Source organism: Scatophagus argus, chromosome 1 (assembly GCF_020382885.2).
Source record: "Scatophagus argus isolate fScaArg1 chromosome 1, fScaArg1.pri, whole genome shotgun sequence".
NCBI classification, from domain to species: Eukaryota; Metazoa; Chordata; class Actinopteri; family Scatophagidae; genus Scatophagus; species Scatophagus argus.
In genome coordinates, this window is record NC_058493.1 from 14143738 (window position 1) to 14162880 (window position 19143).

The 19143-nt window shown below is 37.8% G+C and overlaps 1 protein-coding gene across 1 annotated transcript in view; it reads left to right on the plus strand.

Moving 5' to 3' along the window:
* spon1a (spondin 1a) overlaps positions 1 to 19143 on the plus strand; it is a 64426-nt gene that overhangs the window by 42053 nt on the left and 3230 nt on the right. Inside the window, exons 7-12 of the mRNA XM_046385157.1 lie at positions 5435 to 5499; positions 12566 to 12767; positions 14486 to 14626; positions 15970 to 16045; positions 16159 to 16341; positions 18950 to 19120. Of these exons, the coding sequence (XP_046241113.1) occupies positions 5435 to 5499; positions 12566 to 12767; positions 14486 to 14626; positions 15970 to 16045; positions 16159 to 16341; positions 18950 to 19120 (838 nt within the window). The remainder of the gene's footprint in view (positions 1 to 5434; positions 5500 to 12565; positions 12768 to 14485; positions 14627 to 15969; positions 16046 to 16158; positions 16342 to 18949; positions 19121 to 19143) is intronic.

A 19143-nucleotide genomic window follows, 5' to 3' on the forward strand; every position in this document is an offset into this window, starting at 1 on the left:
GCTAAGACTAACTTGCTTCTGCGCTCTCTTTCTGTATCAAAACAGCCTCTGTACACATGTCAGTATTAGATCAAACATCAGTGTGAACAGAATGGGAGGAGGTGGAACACCCCATCATTCCTCCCACAGACAGCCAGTTAGGTTCCCACGGCTGCTGGCAATGAACCTCAGCCAGAGTTGACACTTCATGCAAGCTAGGCCCTGCTGGACACTGCTCTCTGCATGGTCTCAGCGTGATGAGCACAAGTGCGGTTCCTGGAGTGGCAACTTCATCTGTGAAGAAAATTAAACCAGTGGGCAATCTCACCAATCACTGTTGAGAAAAAAAATATAGTTGGTGCAAGTTTCACAGCCTTATATTCTAGTAGGCCAACCTGACTGGCCAGCGAGGTCTATATAAAGATGAACTGGGTGCTCGTTCTGGCTTTTCTTGAAAGTCAAAATGTTGTAGACAGTAGAAATGCTGTGCAAATTATCTTTTGTTGATGGAAGGATCAGGGATCACCTGTAATCAATAATCAATATTCCATAGTTCTGTCAGTTTTGTGGGGCTGCACAGGTGATGAAAACACCATATTTCCTAAATGCATCTGCAATAAATCAGTATTTTGACTGACAGATTTTGAAAAAGGGTCATAGAATTTAGTTAGCATGAACAATAATAATTCAATTAAAAGGACACAGCATTCAAATTGGAACCTTGAATTGTGAAAGCAGTGAGAAACAGTATGTAGGATTATTAAAAACTGATGGTTTGCTGTATTAAAGCCTGTAAATTAAAAAGGCACTTCTAGAGCCCATCGTAATGAGTTCCTGAGAGATTGTCCCTTAGCTGCCAGTCTACAGGATACAACAAAATTAAAGATTTTCGTTTGCTTATGTGTTGGACAGGAGAGGCAAGGGACAAGTTACTTTGCTAATAGATTTCAACTTAGACATCCTTGTCATTATTGGAAATGCACTCAATTTGAACATCAGAAGGTCTCCTTTGTCACATGCACAAGGATCAGCAATGAGTGGATCTAGAAATAACTCTGGTGTGATTGTCAGTATAAATTAATTTGTACCTGAACCATAATGTGCACCAGAAAAATACAGAAAAGTAAGGTTTCTTCTTCTATAAGAAAAAAAATTTAAGTAGTTTAAGTAGTAGTAACATCTAATCCATCTGTCATTCTGTGGTGCTTGTCAATCTTTCAAAGCAAACAGCAAGTTTCTTCTTTCTTTTGCTCTTGCTGTCAATAAAGTCAGTCATCATACGTTGACATTTTAGTCTGACACACTAATGGTTTAACTGAATGAATGAATGCATGCAAGGTTCTGCTTGTTAATTGAGACATGCATTCAGAGTCTTGGGATTCTGTGCTAAGGTAATGATGTGTTGCACATTTTGTCATTAAGCCAATAAATCTCTGTGCTACCAGTCATTAAACTTAACAGCAAAGTTGTGTGAAGCGATAAAAGTGAGTTCATTTATGGCAGTCTGCTTTAATATTTGTCTCTAGTGGATAGACACAGCAAGAGATTACTGCTCTCTCTCTTCAGTTCAAAAGGAGGAAAGCTTTACAGTTCCATACTTGAGAGATAAACAGCAAATATTAGTATTGTGCTTTTGAAATGTTCCATTTTAATTTATATTGCTATTTCTCAGGAAAGATACAGATTCAAACATTTTGCAAGTCAAATTGAAACATCCTGTGTGCAAACAAAGCCCAGTTGAGCCCAGTACTAGGGCACAAAATCATGTTATTGTACCTGTTTAAACTATGCATATCTTTACTTTCATGTTTGTTATGTTTAAAACTTGTATTATTTCAAACTTGTTAAAAGAATTTTATTCTCTCTTTTATGGACAAACAACATAACCTGTAGCAGACTGTGGACCAATATGGATGTAAACTGCAACTTGCCAAGTGTATTGAGGCATACAACTGTGAGGTGGTAATTCTACTTTATCAGTGTCAAAAGTAGTCCATTAGGGTGTAAGGGTCCATGACTTGAGAGAGTGATATTCTGTAGTTTCCAGGCTGTACTTTTGGTGATGAAGGAGGATATTTGCTTGCGTAATGCTGTTGATTTCCAGGAAATTTTCTGTGACTAAGACGAGAACTCTAAGCACTCAGTCAAAGGAACGTACAAGAAAACAAACAAACAAACAAACAAAAAAATAAATAGAGGTGAATTCCAAATGCAAACTGAACTTGAAACAGAAACTTAATGAATGTGATTCTGTGTATTTTTGTAACGGGCAAGTAAGCTAACTGGTACATTTTAGCATAAAATAAATAAATACTGCATTTTTGATGTTGCAAATAATTCTCCACACTGACTGTTGTTTGTTCGGAAATAAAAAATTAATATTACCATATCCATGGGCAGATGAGCCTCAGGCTACAACCTAGCATGTGGACACTGCACTGACAAATCTGCAAATTAATTATGAAACTTCTCCATTCCATCAAAATGTCTAGGGAGTTACTAAGCGATGGGTTTCTGGTAATTAGTAAGTAATGATGGGAAATACTGGATCACATCCTCTATATTGATCCAACAGAGACTTTCTACATTAGACTGAAGACTCAATTATGGCTGAGGGGAAGGAGTGAGTTTCTACTCCCTGTTTTATACACATGTAGGAGAAAACATAGCTGAAAGGTATGATGTGTTGGGGGAATATGAAAATTTTGACACAGTCTGAATAAGATTATCAGTCTGTTGTTGTAATTATTCCCATGAAAGCCTACAAAAAATCAAAGGGAGAAAAACATCTCAGTAGCAAGCTATGAGATGTAGTTTCATGTATTATAGTTTTCACTAGTAATTATTAAATTACACTAGTAATTATCAAGCATTAACAATCATAGCAGTTCAATTATTAGAACAATGTCAACATTAGTTTTTCTCCATTCCTGGTAGACAAAACTCAGATGCTGGCAGCAGGTCATTGGTGATTGGATCATTCATGTGGGAAATTTCCTTTTGTCCAGTCGTGAAAAGTTTCCTGCTTGGATTCTGGTTGATGCTAGAGTGAAAGTGTCAGCAGAGGTTTAATATGTGATATATCTGCTTTTTATTTTGAGGTTTGCTCCTACACACACTTGATGTTATTGTATTATACATTTAAAGTAACAATGACATTTTAAATTTAAGTAGTATTTAAGTAATATTTTCTGTGTGAAAGTAGTGGGGCTGAAACACTACATTTAAAAGCAGAGAAAAGTTGGTGCTATTTAGGAAAAAATGACAAACGTTACACATTACATCATTAGGATTTAAGTGAGTTTACATTTTTTCTTTAATGTGTGTTGCTGTCTAGCGTTTGGATGCTTTTGTGCTATTTTCATGACCAGGGGTACACAGTATGCCTGCTGATAACTTGTGAAGCTGGAATCAGTTGCATTCAATCATATCTGCTCCCCTAATGCCTGTTAAAAACACTGCCCTTACCAGCCTCAAAGCAGATTCATGCGAATCCTACAAAATTTTGTAGGATTGACTGATGAAAAGACCATATATGACCATTTGGTTATAGTTATTTTGGGATATTCAAGGGTAAAATAGAAACCTATAAAGGGAAAGCAAAAGGTTGTGTTGTTTCTTGGGTTGCAAGTGTAAAACATGAAATGTGTCCTTTTCAGCAGTTATGAGTTGCATCTTGACAGTTCAATTTGTTCTGCAAACGCCTGCCAAAAGACTAAATTGTGGGCGAAGGTCTTTTTTGACTCACTCAGTAGTGATCCTTGTCAACGTCTTGGATGCTGCTGATGTAAGATATCTGCTCCTCAGCAATACTCACCAACTCTATTCCTCATCAGACCCATTTTTCGAAATCCTTTCCTTTCACCTTTAGTCAGGGAAATTGGATGTTGAAAATCCTCTGTACTATATCACATTTAGGCGACATATGCTCTGTTAAAAGCGAAATAAGCACCCTTTTTTTCTTTCTGTATATTTACCGCCCTTGGGAACCTGCATTATTGTGACAGCTCTTATAACATGAACTATACATAACTTGCGTATCTTCAAAAAAGAAAAACATGTCTCCTTGTGTAGAAGAACAAACCAAACATATTGCAAATTTATTTTAAATTCACCTAAGAACCTGAACTGAACCTGAACCTGAACTAAAAGCATCACCTTGACTGTTTTTTTCATTTTTGCACTTGTCAACTGCTGTTCATTGTAAGTTTGCAAGTGATCTAATGTGGACTGGAATGTTTACTCAAAAGTGTAAAGCTTTCCTAAGAATGCAATATCATGTGGGTTGTGGAAACATGTATAAAAGAGTGAGTATATGATATTGGAATTCTTTGCACAGACACAGCCCAGCTGTAAAAGTTAATCAAAACTAGGATTAGTCTGCTGTCTATTAGCAGCCTGTCAGCAAGAGATTCTGTGGCGGGGGTGCAGGATATTATATATGTTATCTGTTTATGATTGTGTGCAGTCGGTAAGAGCGGAAGTGTTATCTCAGTGCCCCATTTTTACAACATTATATATATTTATTTATTTATACAAAAGATGGGCATGCAAAGGACTTGATGGATTTAACTTAACTAATTTTTCACAGATCTTACATGTCAGGACAGTTGCAACAGTAAGCTCAGACTCAGTACCCCATCTTCAGAGCATTATATATGTTACCTGCTTCATAAAGGCTCGATGCCAACCACTGATCAGTGTAAAGTATTAATTACAGTATATAAATGTTTCAGTCTGTGCATTCACTTCTGACAGATTACTAGAGAGAGAGCTCAACAGTGTGATATTATTATTTCATAAACTCAATGTGATCGTTCATTTTTTTAAGATTGATAGAATTATTGCTGGTACCTTCATGAAAGTACTTCACAATAGGCACACGTACTGCAGATTGAACACACTATTGACCTGTGACTATTGAGACTTACACAGCTTTTTAATGCTGAGGTCACCTCGTTTTGTTGAACAGAAAATATCTGTATTATTACCTAAAAATATTTGTATCTAGAAAGAGTTTGAGGTATGTTTTCTTGTGATTTAAAGCTGGACATTTTCTTCTTTTTAAAGCTGCCTTTCCTTGATAAAGTTTATCAGATCAGTTATTTTTAATTTGCCCTGAGTATTTGAGCAGAAACGATGGGCCTCTTCTTTTATTCCATTTTCTGTCCTATGCATTTGTAACATAATTCTGATAATTCTTCTGTGAGGCTTTTCTTGGACTTGAGACCTCTCTTGGGAAAACAGGTTTCTGTCATGTTTCCCTTTAGGAACTCAGTTTTTCCCATCTAATTTAAATCCATCTTTTGTTCTTAGCTGTATTTTGACCAATGCTTTACCTGCTATTTTGACCATACAAACCATCTTCATCCACCAAGCACAAATGTTCAACAGCAAAGTGTCAGTTATTTCAGGAAACTGAAGTTTTTGTGTCTTTTTTGTCTCTCTTCTGTAGGGCGATGATGTCCTGACAGTCATCAAAATGAAAGCACAGTGGCCAGCATGGCAACCACTAAATGTGTAAGTAATATGTCTATGTATCTGCAACTGACTTTGCTGTTGGTTTGCCAATCATCTACTTTATTTTTCACTACTTGTTTCCAATAATTTAACTACAGAACAAAGCCAGCTTGTGCAGATTTCAAACTTGTTCAAAACAACTGAAACATCTTTCACAACAGCCTAAAATAAATGGCAAAAACATGCACCATTTAGTACTGTAGAAATTAGAATCACCGCTAATTAAATGGTCCAACTTTCCTCATTTTTCAGGCTTTTGAGACAATGCTAGCAAACGTAAACACATCAGATTTAAAATAGTCTTGAAGTTTTAATCATTGACACACCAACAGATTTCACGGAATAATAACTTAAACCCTCATAGTTTCTACGGTACAAAAGAACGTGAGATTCTCTTTCCACTACACCGTGTGCTAAATAATAATTAATAATAATAATAATAAATAAATAATGAGCAAAAATGGATAACAAGTCAATTTATTATTTTGTTAAACAAGCATAAAAACTTGACAGAAATCTCCAGCATACAAGCTCCTCTGTGTCCACCATAAACCCATTCATGCACTGAATATCACTGACATCACCCAGCAACATAATAGCTTTCATATTAAAAAAAACTAAAAGCATTATTGACGCTGTGTCATTATTGTCATCATTGTGGTGATCATCATCTAACTAATCTGAACTGAACTAAGTGTTGTCCATCTGTCTGTAAGTCAGTCTCTGTGGTCAGTACTGCATCCATACACACATTGTCCAGTTTCACGATTTCACAACACAAATGCCCTCCTGACATCTGCTTTACTCCAATATCCAACCTGGACTGTGACCTTTTGGATGTGTAGAAGAACACAGCACATTAACATTAGATTCTGACTGATCCTGTCGGTGCGTCGGGACATTTAAATAATCACTGAAGTTGTGTCTTGTGCTAAAATGACACACTGTCTCTTCTAATGGGGAGACTCACTTATCATTAATGCTCGTCTACTATTAATCAGGATGAACATTTTTATGTCCTGGCCCGCCCAACCCAACGATGGGTGGCAATGCACAGTCCCTTGATTATTTGGTTGAAATTATGCGTACTAATAAAAGCTGCTGACAATAATCATTCTCTGGAAATTTTCACATCCGCAACAAATAAAAGCCCATTACATTTACAAAATACATTTTGTTTTTTAAATTCATACATAGTTCGTAAAAGAAACCACTCCTTGTTTGCTTTATTTTATTTCATTATATCACCAGGGTGAAAACAAATCAAGAGTTAATGTTTGTAAGTGTTATAATGTCACATTTACACAAGTGTGTTGTTTTATCTTGTGGTAAAATAGTTGATTTCCTGTGCTCAGGCATAGTACATATGAATATGAGTTGTGAATATGAATGAATATGAATATAAATTGTTTTCCCTTTATGACACCCTTGCCAACAGTTGTGAACATTTTGATGAATATGAATGCATCTCGTTAAAATCTCGGGCTGTAGGTCACTTATTTGCAGCAAGATGCGAAAATGTAGAAAATGTTCAGCATTCTCCTTAGTAAATACACCCACTATGATAGATAATCTCAAACAGTTTTCAAGTCACGTTGAAGTTACTGGCGAGCAATGTTTGCATTCTCAGTTCATAGTTAATGGGCCAAAACTCTCCACCACTGGTAAACCACTTAATCCGAAATAATTCGATAACATAATACCATTCTGTATGTGCTAGGATTTTGAGCCTTAAAAGTTTTTGAACACACATTAAGTAGTATCCAAAGTTGGACCGAGAGCTTGCCGATCAGTGAAAACCCAGCTCAATGGTGCCCTAAAACTGCCAGCTACACCATGTTCATAGTGTATGCTCATTTACTCCTAAATTCATAAAGGCCATGTAATCTCTTATTCATGAGAAAAACAAGAAGCTTGTTGCCTCAGCCAGCTCAGAAGAACTTCAGTGGTAAAGGCCTGTGCAGTGTTGTTTTCCCAACCACAGGGCCACAGTGAGGGCCATGAGTTTAGTCTCCAAAGGGAAGAGCACAGCCAGGAATAGAGGCAATGATATCCACTAGGGCTAATTAGCTCACTCTATGCTGTATAGGGATCCAATTAATTGTTTCACACAGTGATTGTGTACAGCACATGCGGGTGAGTGTCAGATCAATTATGTTGGCTTGGAGTGAGAAAATGGAAGGACATTTTGTGTGGATGTGGATGGAAGTGTCCTCACCATGGAAGTAATTAATTCTCCATTTTAACTAACCAACTGGAGGATGTACTTTATTAAATTTTAAGAGAGTTTTTAGAGAGTTCATTAGCTTTACATACAATTAATCTGAAAAATGCATGAATGCAAATTTATGTCAGCATAGTTCATAGCTGGGTGTGTGAGTTTGTGTGTAACAGTTCCAGCAATGCGCTGAAAATATGCATGTGCGTCTCCATGTTTGTATCTTTTAAGGTCTACATATATGCAGGTCTGTAAAAGGGGATGAGATTTTTCTGCCATTTAATACAAAAACGAGCAGCTGTCGATTAAAGCTTTCTATATTTGTTGCTTTGACAAATGTGAGGACAAAATACAGGAAGAGAAAGAAAGAGAGGAAAATGCAAGGAAGTGATCAAATAAACCATCTGAAAAACAAAACAAAACAAAGCAAAACCCTGGGGTTTAAATATGCCAGTATTGTTTTTTTTTTAGATTAAGTATGTGGTTAAGAAATAGTGTATGCATTGCAACTGCATTCTATAAAATGAAGTTCCACTAAGCTTTTAATTTCATTTGACTTTGAAGTCATTGCTAGAACAAAGGTCAAAGTAGCAGAGATGCAGAGGTGGGAGATGAGACAAGAATGAGGCTGGCAAAGTGACAGCCATTATCACACATATTACAGCAGTATGTCTAGAGCAGTCGCTCTCCTGAGACTCAGTGGGAAAAGAAATAAATTTGGGGATGGTAGGAAATTCATTTTGAGAAAATAAGATGTACTAGATGGATCTTTAAGAAATGACTTCACCATCCGTCCATACATTTTTGGTAAATAAATAAAGCCCAATAGAATTGAAAATAAAATAAACAATAAACTTAAAAGACAATAAAATAGAATTTAAAGGTTTTAAAGGTTCTAAGTATGGTAGAGTAAATTTCAAGTTAAGATCAGTTTCATAAGTTGATAGTAGATAGATATAATTCAGCAGCCAAAATATACAGAAATGACTCTCAGAAGAGATATACTTCACTTTTCAATTTTTATTTATTTTTTTTTAATCAGCAGTATGTTCCATGTGGTCTGAGCTCATGCAAAAGACTCAGTCTGTTGTCTTAAAAGTCAGTGATTCTTAAATTGGTGACACCAGTAAATGTCACCGTTCATCATTGCTCCCTGACCACACAGATATTATTCTCCAAAGACACACATCATACATGCCTTCCAGACATACACAAAGATGGGTGTTATGGGTAATCATAGATCACACAGGAGTCAACATGACCACCTCCAAAAGTCTCAACAGCATGTTGTATGTATCTTTGTCTCAAGCAAGCTCTGTAGTTAATTACACTGGTGTCAGTCAGCAGGGGTTGAAAGGGAGACAAAAACCAAATCCAAATGTGAATTTTTAATGTACAAGTATAAAAGCAGTGTGTCTCCTAAACATGGCTGAGATACTCCTGTATTCACTGGCTTGCGTGCAGCCTGAACAGACATGGACTGACAGCACTCATTCTGTGTGTCAGATAATTCACGGTAGATATTTCTCCAAAATGCTTGTCTTGTCATGTAATAAATCATAAATCACCCGCTCCCTCAGATCAAACAAAAAGATACTGTAAATACTACTAAAATATTTTTTGACAGTATTTAATTCCTCAGATATGCTAAATAACCTTCTACCAAAAAGTGAGAAACAACATATATATGGTAAAAACTACGTGTGAAAATGTGATGTGTTGTAGGAGCAGACAGTGTGTTCTCCCAGTCTCAGCTGGTGTGTGTAATGAGGGCTGTCTTAATTGCTCAGGCTGAAATGAATTTACTCTTCTTCCACTAAGAGGAGGACAAAGACAGGTTGCTATTTAAGTTGTAGCACAGCAGAGCTGCATTTGCTGCATTTAGGGATGGAAATTTTATTCAGAACTTGACATTTTTGTTATGTCAATGACCACCTACACCAACAGCCAGTTGGCAGGATATGATAAAATGAAAAAATGTTACTGAGTTAATAATGCAGTGCAGATGTTAGGCCTTTTGTTCATAAGTTAATCTGGTTGCCTTTTCAATATTTATTAAGTGTATTTTTTTCTTTTTTTTAAGCTCGATACATTTATGGTTACCGACTCTCTCCATCATACTTCATATTTTGACTGAAATTTATTGGGAAAAAAGAGACAAAACCCACAAATTCAAATACAAATTTGACTATTTTGTTTTTTTGTTTTTTTTTTAATAGATATACTAATATTGTTATTGAGAATTTTTTAGATGTCTGCAGACATCTGTAATATAAAGGATAGTGCAGTTAATTGATATGGATTCTTTAACACTGTACTTCTCTCTTAATTACTAGTCATATTCTGAAATTTGCAGCATAACCCAATTAATTTTTTTTATTCATTAATTGATAAAAATTCCATCAAAAACATGTAACCGTAGACTATAACATTAGTGTTAAGAAATGTTCCTTTTATCATTTAATTTTGTGCTGCATCTATAATATTAAAGGGCTGTATTTTATCACTTGAACCAAAAATAACAACAACAGCAAGCACCACAACATTATATCAGTATTCTGTATCAACCATTGGCTCCTCACATTTTAAGACTTTCAATCCTTGGATGAGTTGTTCTCCTTTTAGTATGGTACAAACCCACAATTCAGACACTCTTGTTTACATGAAAGAAATGATGTCCCTTCTCCATCAAACTGCCTCAAGCACACTCACAAGCAGAACTTTAATGTCTCACAGACTGTGATAGGACAGGTCATTGAAATCCTTACAAAAAATTCTGATGAAAAACTACCTCTGACTCTCTTTGTTGCACTGTTTCTTCCCACTCTTTGCAAACTCAGTGCAGTAACTTCCTGCTCCTCACTAAATTTCTCTCCATTAGTCCACCCCTGTGCCACTTTTCGCACTTTACACTGGATTAAAATGGCTGCATCCGTGACAGCTTCTTGTTGTTTCCCCACTCCCACTCTCTCTTGTCAGGTGTCTTCCTAATAACCAGAAGACTACTTTAGTGTTCTGCAGGTTGCATGATTCACGGCTAAAAAATAAGCTGGTTGTCAGTGGTGTGAAATAAGAAGTTTTTGAAGACAAGAATACAGCTGTTAATGAGCTGCCTTCTTTATTTCTGTCAGACTCAGAACTTTTTGAGGATGATAACAATGATTTATATCTGTGTACAGTGTGGTACAATAGTAGTCCACTTCTTGGCTAGCCTCTTTTTCACGAAGGATTGTGAGACCAAACGTTTGCATACTAGCAATGTGAAACGTAATGTTGCAGTGTGCAAGTTGCGCTACAATAATTTATTGATGATCAGACTGAGCTTAGACTACACTGATACGCTGTTTATCAAGTCTCTCTGCAGAACAGCATCCCAGCTCTCAGCAAAGTAGCTGTGATGAAATGATTTAACAGTTTTAGCTATTTTATTTATTTATTTTAACTTAACTTGTTGGTCATTTAAATAAATTGTGCTTTTTGATATATGTTGTTGTTACTCAAAAGGCATCAACAATCAAATCAAATTTCAGATTTTGTAGTTCTGGAAACCTTTTCTGGCCAACATTTTTCTTACATGTTGCAGTTGTCATGGCAGGACGAATGTATTAAAATAATCAGAAGTGCTAGCACGGCCATACATTTGGCCAAGAAAAGCTTGAGTTTTTTCTGTTCTCTAAGGAATTAGTGTAGCAACACCACAACACCTATGTGCATTGATCTAACACCTCTCCAAAAATACGCATACCTTTACAAACAGAAAAAAAAATTGTCAACACCAAAGCATTTCCCTTATCTAGGGTGATTAATCCCTTCCTTATTTTCTAGCAGGCTTGCCTCGTCTTTCTGTCAGCTACACTTCACCTTTATGTAGAGCCCAGGTATCTGCCTGAGATAAACCTGAGGCTCAGGCCCAGGGGTGTTGAGTCAAGTGGTGTGTTCCCTGGGGATAGGGGCTATTTCACATCCTCAGAGGCCATTAGTAGAGTGTGCAAGGGCAGGACTGAGTTGGCTGAAGTCAAAAGGATTAACATGGGCATGGTGACAGGTGAAAAGGAATCCTTGGCTAATTATCTGTGTTACAGCAAGAATCTTCCTACTCCTCATTAATCTTATATTGACTTGGAAAATTCTTTTAATTAGTTTAGCTGTCAATCACTGGTCAAGACAGATGGCCAGAAATGTTTGTGTGTGTCTCCTTTGCTGGAACAGAGCAAATGTGGAGATAGATTTCATCTGGCAGTGTGAGTCTAGAACATGTCAAATAAATGGTTGCCAGGCATTATGATTTGTAGGTCCTTCAAGCACTCACTTCCAGGTGAGGTTCTTCTTCAACTGAGCATCCATTTCACAGTATTACTTATTCTTCTTTCTGTTTTCATTTTCAAACATCCTTTAACAACTGCAGGCATTGAGAAACTGTACTGTCTATGCCTCAGGTAGCTGTTGAACGTTAACAAATTGATCAGTCTTAAGTGATTAGGAGGAGATGTGCTCTCGACATCCGTAACATTGACTCTCTCCCTCAGTTCAAAACTCACCTTTTTAAAATAGCATACTCCCTCTAACTACATTGCCCCATTTTGTGTGTTGCTTTTATCTGTTGTCGTCGTATTTGTTTTATATTTGTGAAGTATCCTTGAGTTTTGAGAAAGGCGCTTATAAATAAAATGTATTCTTCTTCTTCTTATTATTATTATTATTAAGTGAAGGAGTATGTGAATGTGAACCATTTGGGCACCTGGTGGCTCTTCTGACACCCAGAAATACTGTACATGGATTCTCTGAGCTCCCTCCTTACTCACAAACTGCTTTGATTCACTCAGACCTCTTTCTCATTCCTGTCCTCAGACGGGCTGCCCCGTCAGCTGAGTTTTCAGTGGACCGGACCCGTCACATCATGTCCTTCCTGACCATGCTGGGGCCTAGTCCAGACTGGAATGTGGGTCTCTCTGCTGAAGATTTGTGTACTAAAGAGTGTGGTTGGGTCCAGAAGGTGGTCCAGGACCTGATCCCTTGGGATGCGGGAACTGACAGTGGGGTGACGTACGAGGTCAGGAATAACATTTTGATATTATTAGGATATTTATGTAATGAAAGAGCTTTATTAAAGCATCATGTAAAGCACCTCAGTAATTTACTTCTTTATCTATGCCCATGTTATGCCCAGTGATTGATGTCAGTATTTGTGTTATCCCACAGCAATCCCAGCCTTTTGCAAACTGCTATTCTCTCCACCATTTACCCCTTGGATAACCTTCCTCCTCACTCATCACCAGCTGAGTCTTCCCTTCACTTACAATTTTGACCTTGTTATTATACTAACCTCTTTTTCTTCATCTGCCCATCTGCTCACACTCTCAATCACTCCCTCTCTCAGCTCTGCACATACTGCCAGTGTGCAGCAATTCATGTGTCCACACCCATCCAACGTTTTCCCCTCCCGCCCTCACCCTGAGGTGCCTTCTGCTGCGTGTTCCGTGTCTCCAGTCAGCACTAACTGATTAGGCCGTGTGTGTGCGCATGTTTGACCAAACTCGATGATGACATGTGGGAAACCTTTGGCTGATCCCTCGTAGTGCACAGATGAACTCACTGAACTGTGCTCTCTTGCTTGTTTTGGCCAGCCTCAGGAATAATTTCACTCTTACTCTTCTTCTTTATCTTTATCTTCCTGTCTTTAGTTTTATTCTTGTATTTTTTCATAGCAAACGCAACTGCAGCCTGCCTTCTGTACATTCATTTTTAGACAGTTTGATAATCCTTAACAAAAGCCAAAATGTGTCACAGGAAAACCGCTTTAAAACATCTGTGCACTGAAAGTGCAGACTTTAAATTGTGCACAGTATTCCAAACTGTGAGGTGTGGAGAAAGGGAAAGATACTGGGTGAGTGTGAAAGGAAAAGGCATTCTGAAAATATCAGGAAGTTACTTATTGTAGTTTGACCCGTTGATTTGGCCTACTTATCAGGACAGTGGGAGCTGCAGCAGTGGCGATGATGCACAGCTCATATTCTCGGATTCATTACTCTGTCAAACCTGACTGCACAGACACAATCAAAATAATCCAGTGACAGTTTGAGATTTGCATACATTAATCTCAATCTCAGATACGTTACTCTTAAATAGCAGGTGGAAAACTCGACTGTTTGGACTACACCTTGGCTCATAAATGTAAAAAGAAATTGCCCTCTCTCTATCTTTTATGGTGCAGTGGAAGAACAGAGGCTATTCTGGACATAGGTTAGCGCCCTGTTTGTTAAGAGCACAGGCTTGTGGCAGAGTAATGAGATACTTTCTTTGTGCCATTACTTTTACTGTATCCTTTAATTAGTGACCCGTCATTACCCTTCTCACTGTCTCATTTGCTCTCTCGCTTTCTCATTCTCTCTCTTTCTCACAAACAGTTCTGCTTATCCCTGTTTTTTTTCCTGGGTGGCCTCAGTGGGGGGCTGAAGGATGAGCTGGACTTCTGCTCCAGACAGCCTCTGGCGGTGATGCTTCTATCAACCCCATGCTGGCAGACCTTTACTGTTGACTAATAAGAGCATCTCCCATATAAACTACAGCACTTCACTGCAGCTTCTCTTCGACTTTGTAACTTGTCCTCAGTGTGACTTGTGCCTCCTGTAACTTTAATTGACTTTGTGTTCACTGCACTTGCACAAATGTATTTTGCACATAAATCCTGACTGTGTGTTATTTTTGAAATCCCAAAGATCCATGGCTTTGTATTCCCCCCCTTCTTTTTTTTCTCTGTCCTTTTTTTAGTCTCCAAACAAACCCACTGTGCCCCAGGACAAGATCCGTCCCCTGACCAGTCTGGATCATCCACAGAGCCCTTTCTATGACCCTGAAGGGGGCGCCATTACTCCAGTTGCCAGGGTAGTGGTGGAACGCATCGCCAGAAAGGTCTGTCTGTTTTCAAACCAGTAAGCCGCTACATTCTTGGCAGCTTCTATAGCATAATGATCACAACACAGGTGATTGCATCATGATAACATGTTTTAACAGATAAAGCTAAACATTTAGACCATCATAATGATATATTAAGAAGACGTATATTATATTGTACCTGTAACTGCAGAAGACAGTACAGTCAGGGACAGATCCAGTGATTAGCCCTTTTGTCTCAAAAACAGAAATAAAGCCCTTAGTTGAGCTGTCGTTTGTATTTTCGATCATCCAGTGCTTCAAGCTCAGCCCTGCACCTCATCTCCACAAATTACTTCTCTCTAAGTATGTTTGTCCAGTTTTGATTCGCTGCTAACTGAAATCAGCCAAATTAGACTGACATAAAAATAGAACTGTCATCCTTTAATATCTGAGATGGTTGTGAAGTTTAGATGCCTTTAAGATCCAAAAGCAGAGACAAAGAGGAAGGGAGAGACCTGTCACTGATCTGTTAGATGTACTTTGTGTATTTGTGGGTGGAAATAAGGTCTTCAGAACACACATCAACACGTCTGCTGCGTTCCACGTTGAGAAAAAAAAAGAAATATAAGCTTACCAAAATATAATTTATGTTATCAAATGTCAGCTGATGGTAGTAGTGGTAGCATTAAGTAATGCACAGCTCAGGTTCAAGCACATGAAACAACTCTACCTAAATTAGGGAAGATATATTTACACAAGAATGTGATATATGAAATGTGATATTTCTTCAATGAAAGTAAATGCTTAGCTTTATGTAAGGAAGATATTTTGACCAATCAACACCAGTATCAAAGTTAATGTATAACTTCAGCCAATAAATGACTCAAAGCATTAAGGTAAAAAAGGTACAAGTTAATCAATTTATGGCAGGTATTAAAATTCACTTTATGTAGTATAAACTTTTATAAATTATTTTGATGGGTGATGAAACACGTTTTCCTGGCCTGCAAAGCCAAAAGGGATAAAAGGTTAGCAGTCTTTCAGTGGCATCTAGAGGCAGCTGTGGGGATTTTGAAAGATGTATTCCTTTCTTCTTTTGCCCTGCCCATTTTTCATTATTTACTTACACACAATACACATAACACATGGACATGCGTAGAATGTAGAATGCAAAGACATTCATTCTCATACACTATGTCTTCTCCCTGTGGGCTGTGTGGCTACCACATTTAAGAGAATTTAACATATAACATTAACATATATACCAGTTGTGACTCTTTCTGACGGCTATCAGAAAACAAAAAGATTCATAGAGAGCAACAGAGCACTCACAGAGCGCTCAAATATGTCACAACACTGCTGTGAATGTATCTCTACAGGGCGAACAGTGCAACATTGTGCCAGACAATGTGGATGACATTGTAGCAGATATTGCCCAAGAGGAGAAAGAAGAAGGTCTGGATGCTGTTCATATTTTCTTTTTTTTTTGCTCTTCCTTTCACAAAATTAAAACCATGGCTGGCAGTGGTAGCCTGTTATAGTATGTTGCCTGCTTTTCTATCCTGCAGATGATACTCCTGAGACCTGCATCTACTCCAACTGGTCTCCATGGTCCGCCTGCAGCTCGGCCACTTGTGAAAAGGGCAAGCGGATGAGGCAGAGGATGCTAAAGGCTCAGTTGGACCTCAGTGTGCCCTGCCCACACACTCAGGATTTTGAGCCTTGCATGGGGCCTGGATGCAGTGATGAGGGTGAGTGTCTATCTAAACACTGAGGATTACTGTGTCTGTGTGCCTTTACAAGACCTTTTAAGCTCTTTTTTTTCCTGAAATTGCAGGATTATTGTAGGATTTTGGACTACACTAAGAAGTGAGGGTGTGTTTAAGAAACAGTTTTCAGTTATTGCGATTCAATAACAAACTCAGCTGGGCCACAATTTAAGACATTCTTTTAACATGTTTTAAACAAACAGAAATGAAGAAGTGAACTGCCCTCTATCAGAGATGAAAACATTGAAAGTGCAGAAATAGAATTTTAAAAATGCTATCAAGGCTATAAATGCACAGAACCATTACAAGTGTCAATAAAAGTAACCAAAAGTACACAAACACGTACAAATGTGGGATGCACAAGGGACATAACAAATGCATTGTGTCCTGTCATGCCTCATGTGTGAGTGAGTATATAGGCATGTTTTCAGTAGAGCACTTGCCTATGTGTATCTGTCAGTAGGCACATGTTTTGAAGCTACTAAGCATGGATGGAGCTACATTACATAAGAAAACATTGATTTGTGAAAGTTACCTAATCTGTACCCTCCTGCCCGAATGGTACTGTTCATGTGCAGCTCTCAACAGAGATGAAATGGAAGCGAGATGTTTCATTTGTTTGCTACTTCCATCTTCAGCTCCACTTTTCAGTTCAATTCAATTCAATTCAATTAATTGCATTTCAGTTCAGTTCAGTTCAATTCAGAATGTTATTGAGTAAGACTTTTTCTTTGACAAAAAAAACACAAAAAACTGAAGTTTGATTATTTTCTGGATGCAGTCTCATGAGGTAGGCCATTAAATAAAAGCGCATGATGACTTATATGTAGGCTACATTATATCTTTAAGCAAATGTGTGTGAGACATACATTAATATATAGGCCTACATTAACCCGTGTAGTGTACATATATTATTTATACATTAGATTTATATTTGGTACACAACTGAAGTTTCTTCTTGGCCAGCTGTAGCACACAGTCCATCAACTGAAAAGGGAATTGATAATGAGGTCTTTAAATAATTTTTTATAAGGTTTAAAGAGTAGATCACTAAATAGGCGCTTACTTGCTTTTACTTTTTTCTTCTTCTCATCTCATCTTCTCTCTTTATGTATCTTTTTACTTACCTATTTTCATCTAAGAGGAAATGGGTTGGGTGTTGATCAGTCTGTTGTTCTTTGGTTCAACAGTTAACTTTCATTTAATAAGACTTTGATGACTCTGCAGCCTTTTGTTAAACAGTGTCATCAAATGAAAGTTTTCTTTGACCAACATGTCAGTGTCAAGTATGGGTGATTAATGACATTGGTGATTAAACGAAGTATTGAGGATTAGGGTAGATCAGTGGACTTAGTTGTGGCCACTTTAATGGTGTGCCTTTAGAAGTTAAGAATTTGTGCCATGTTTTACACAATGAAGGCTGAATATGAAGAAGCTCTTCATATTTTTAATTGGCAAACTTTGTTTATATAGCACTTATTGAAAAAAAGTTACAAAGTACTTCATGAAGCAAAACTCTTCTGCGCTACAATTTAATGAAATCAGGCAAATAAGAAAATGAAAATCAATGTAATACACCACAATAAAATAAGCGAGAGCGAAGTAAATGTAATTAAAGTGTTTGAATCAGCCAAAAGTTATATTGGCCATGGATTCAGCCTCACAGAATATTTCAATTAAATGTGCTGAGAAAGTACCTCCTGCTTCCTCCTGTTGGTGCCCTAATACATGCACACTGCTGCACTTCAGCATCGTCTGGTCGACTGCCTACACGCATCAGCGGCACGAAAATAACACCTCAGAGTGACTATGTATAAAAAGGGCTGTAATTCCTTCACGGCTCATCGGATGTTGATATAAACTCCATGAAACTGAAGCTGAAAGTTGGTGTTTAAACTTCACAATCACTGTTTCATTTCAAATTCAGTGAGCTGGAGCACAGATCCAACAGAAAAAGTCTTAATCACATTCATAACATTTACCTTCTGCTGCTTTATCTCCATACCTGAGCTCATCTGCTACTGGACAGTATGGCTCAGTCCCAGGGTTCATACTAATAATTACAGGCATTTATTAGTCCATTTTTACATAGCTAAATAATCTTATTTAAATGTATTCCTAGTTCAGCTCGTACCGGTTAGAGGCTGTTAGGAGAATGGGGTGACATAGGGATGGTGGCTGGAGACAGAACTACAACAGGACTGTTATTTGATGCCCATCACAATTTGATGTGTCCCAATAGCAGTAATGGTTGAAAGATGGATGTTGCTTGATGATGTTGTTGATCTTGTCAGTGTGTGCTAGTGGTTTTGCACAAAGGACAGGTGTTGTTTTAAGAGTGCATGCCATGGTCTGTGGGTTACCATGAGGTGTTTGATTGAATTGATCTAAATTGCAAAATTTACTGAACTGTTGCTGTTGGGTATTAGTGTAAGCACAGATTGTCTGCTGAGTGCAGACAGCAAACAAGCATTCCATGATTCTAAGTTTCTTTTAAATCAATTTAAAAGAAACTTTTAAAGTCCCCCCCCCCCCCCCCCCACACACACACACTTTTTGACATGGTCCTCTTTGGTCTCTGACTCTTTAGATGCTTCCACCTGTATGATGTCAGAGTGGATCACCTGGTCTCCATGTAGCGTGTCCTGTGGGATGGGCTCTCGTTCCCGGGAGCGTTATGTGAAACAGTTCCCTGATGATGGCTCAGTCTGCACCCTGCCCACAGAGGAGACTGAAAACTGTGTGGTCAATGAGGACTGCTGTGAGTTTTCCCTCTTCCTTTCA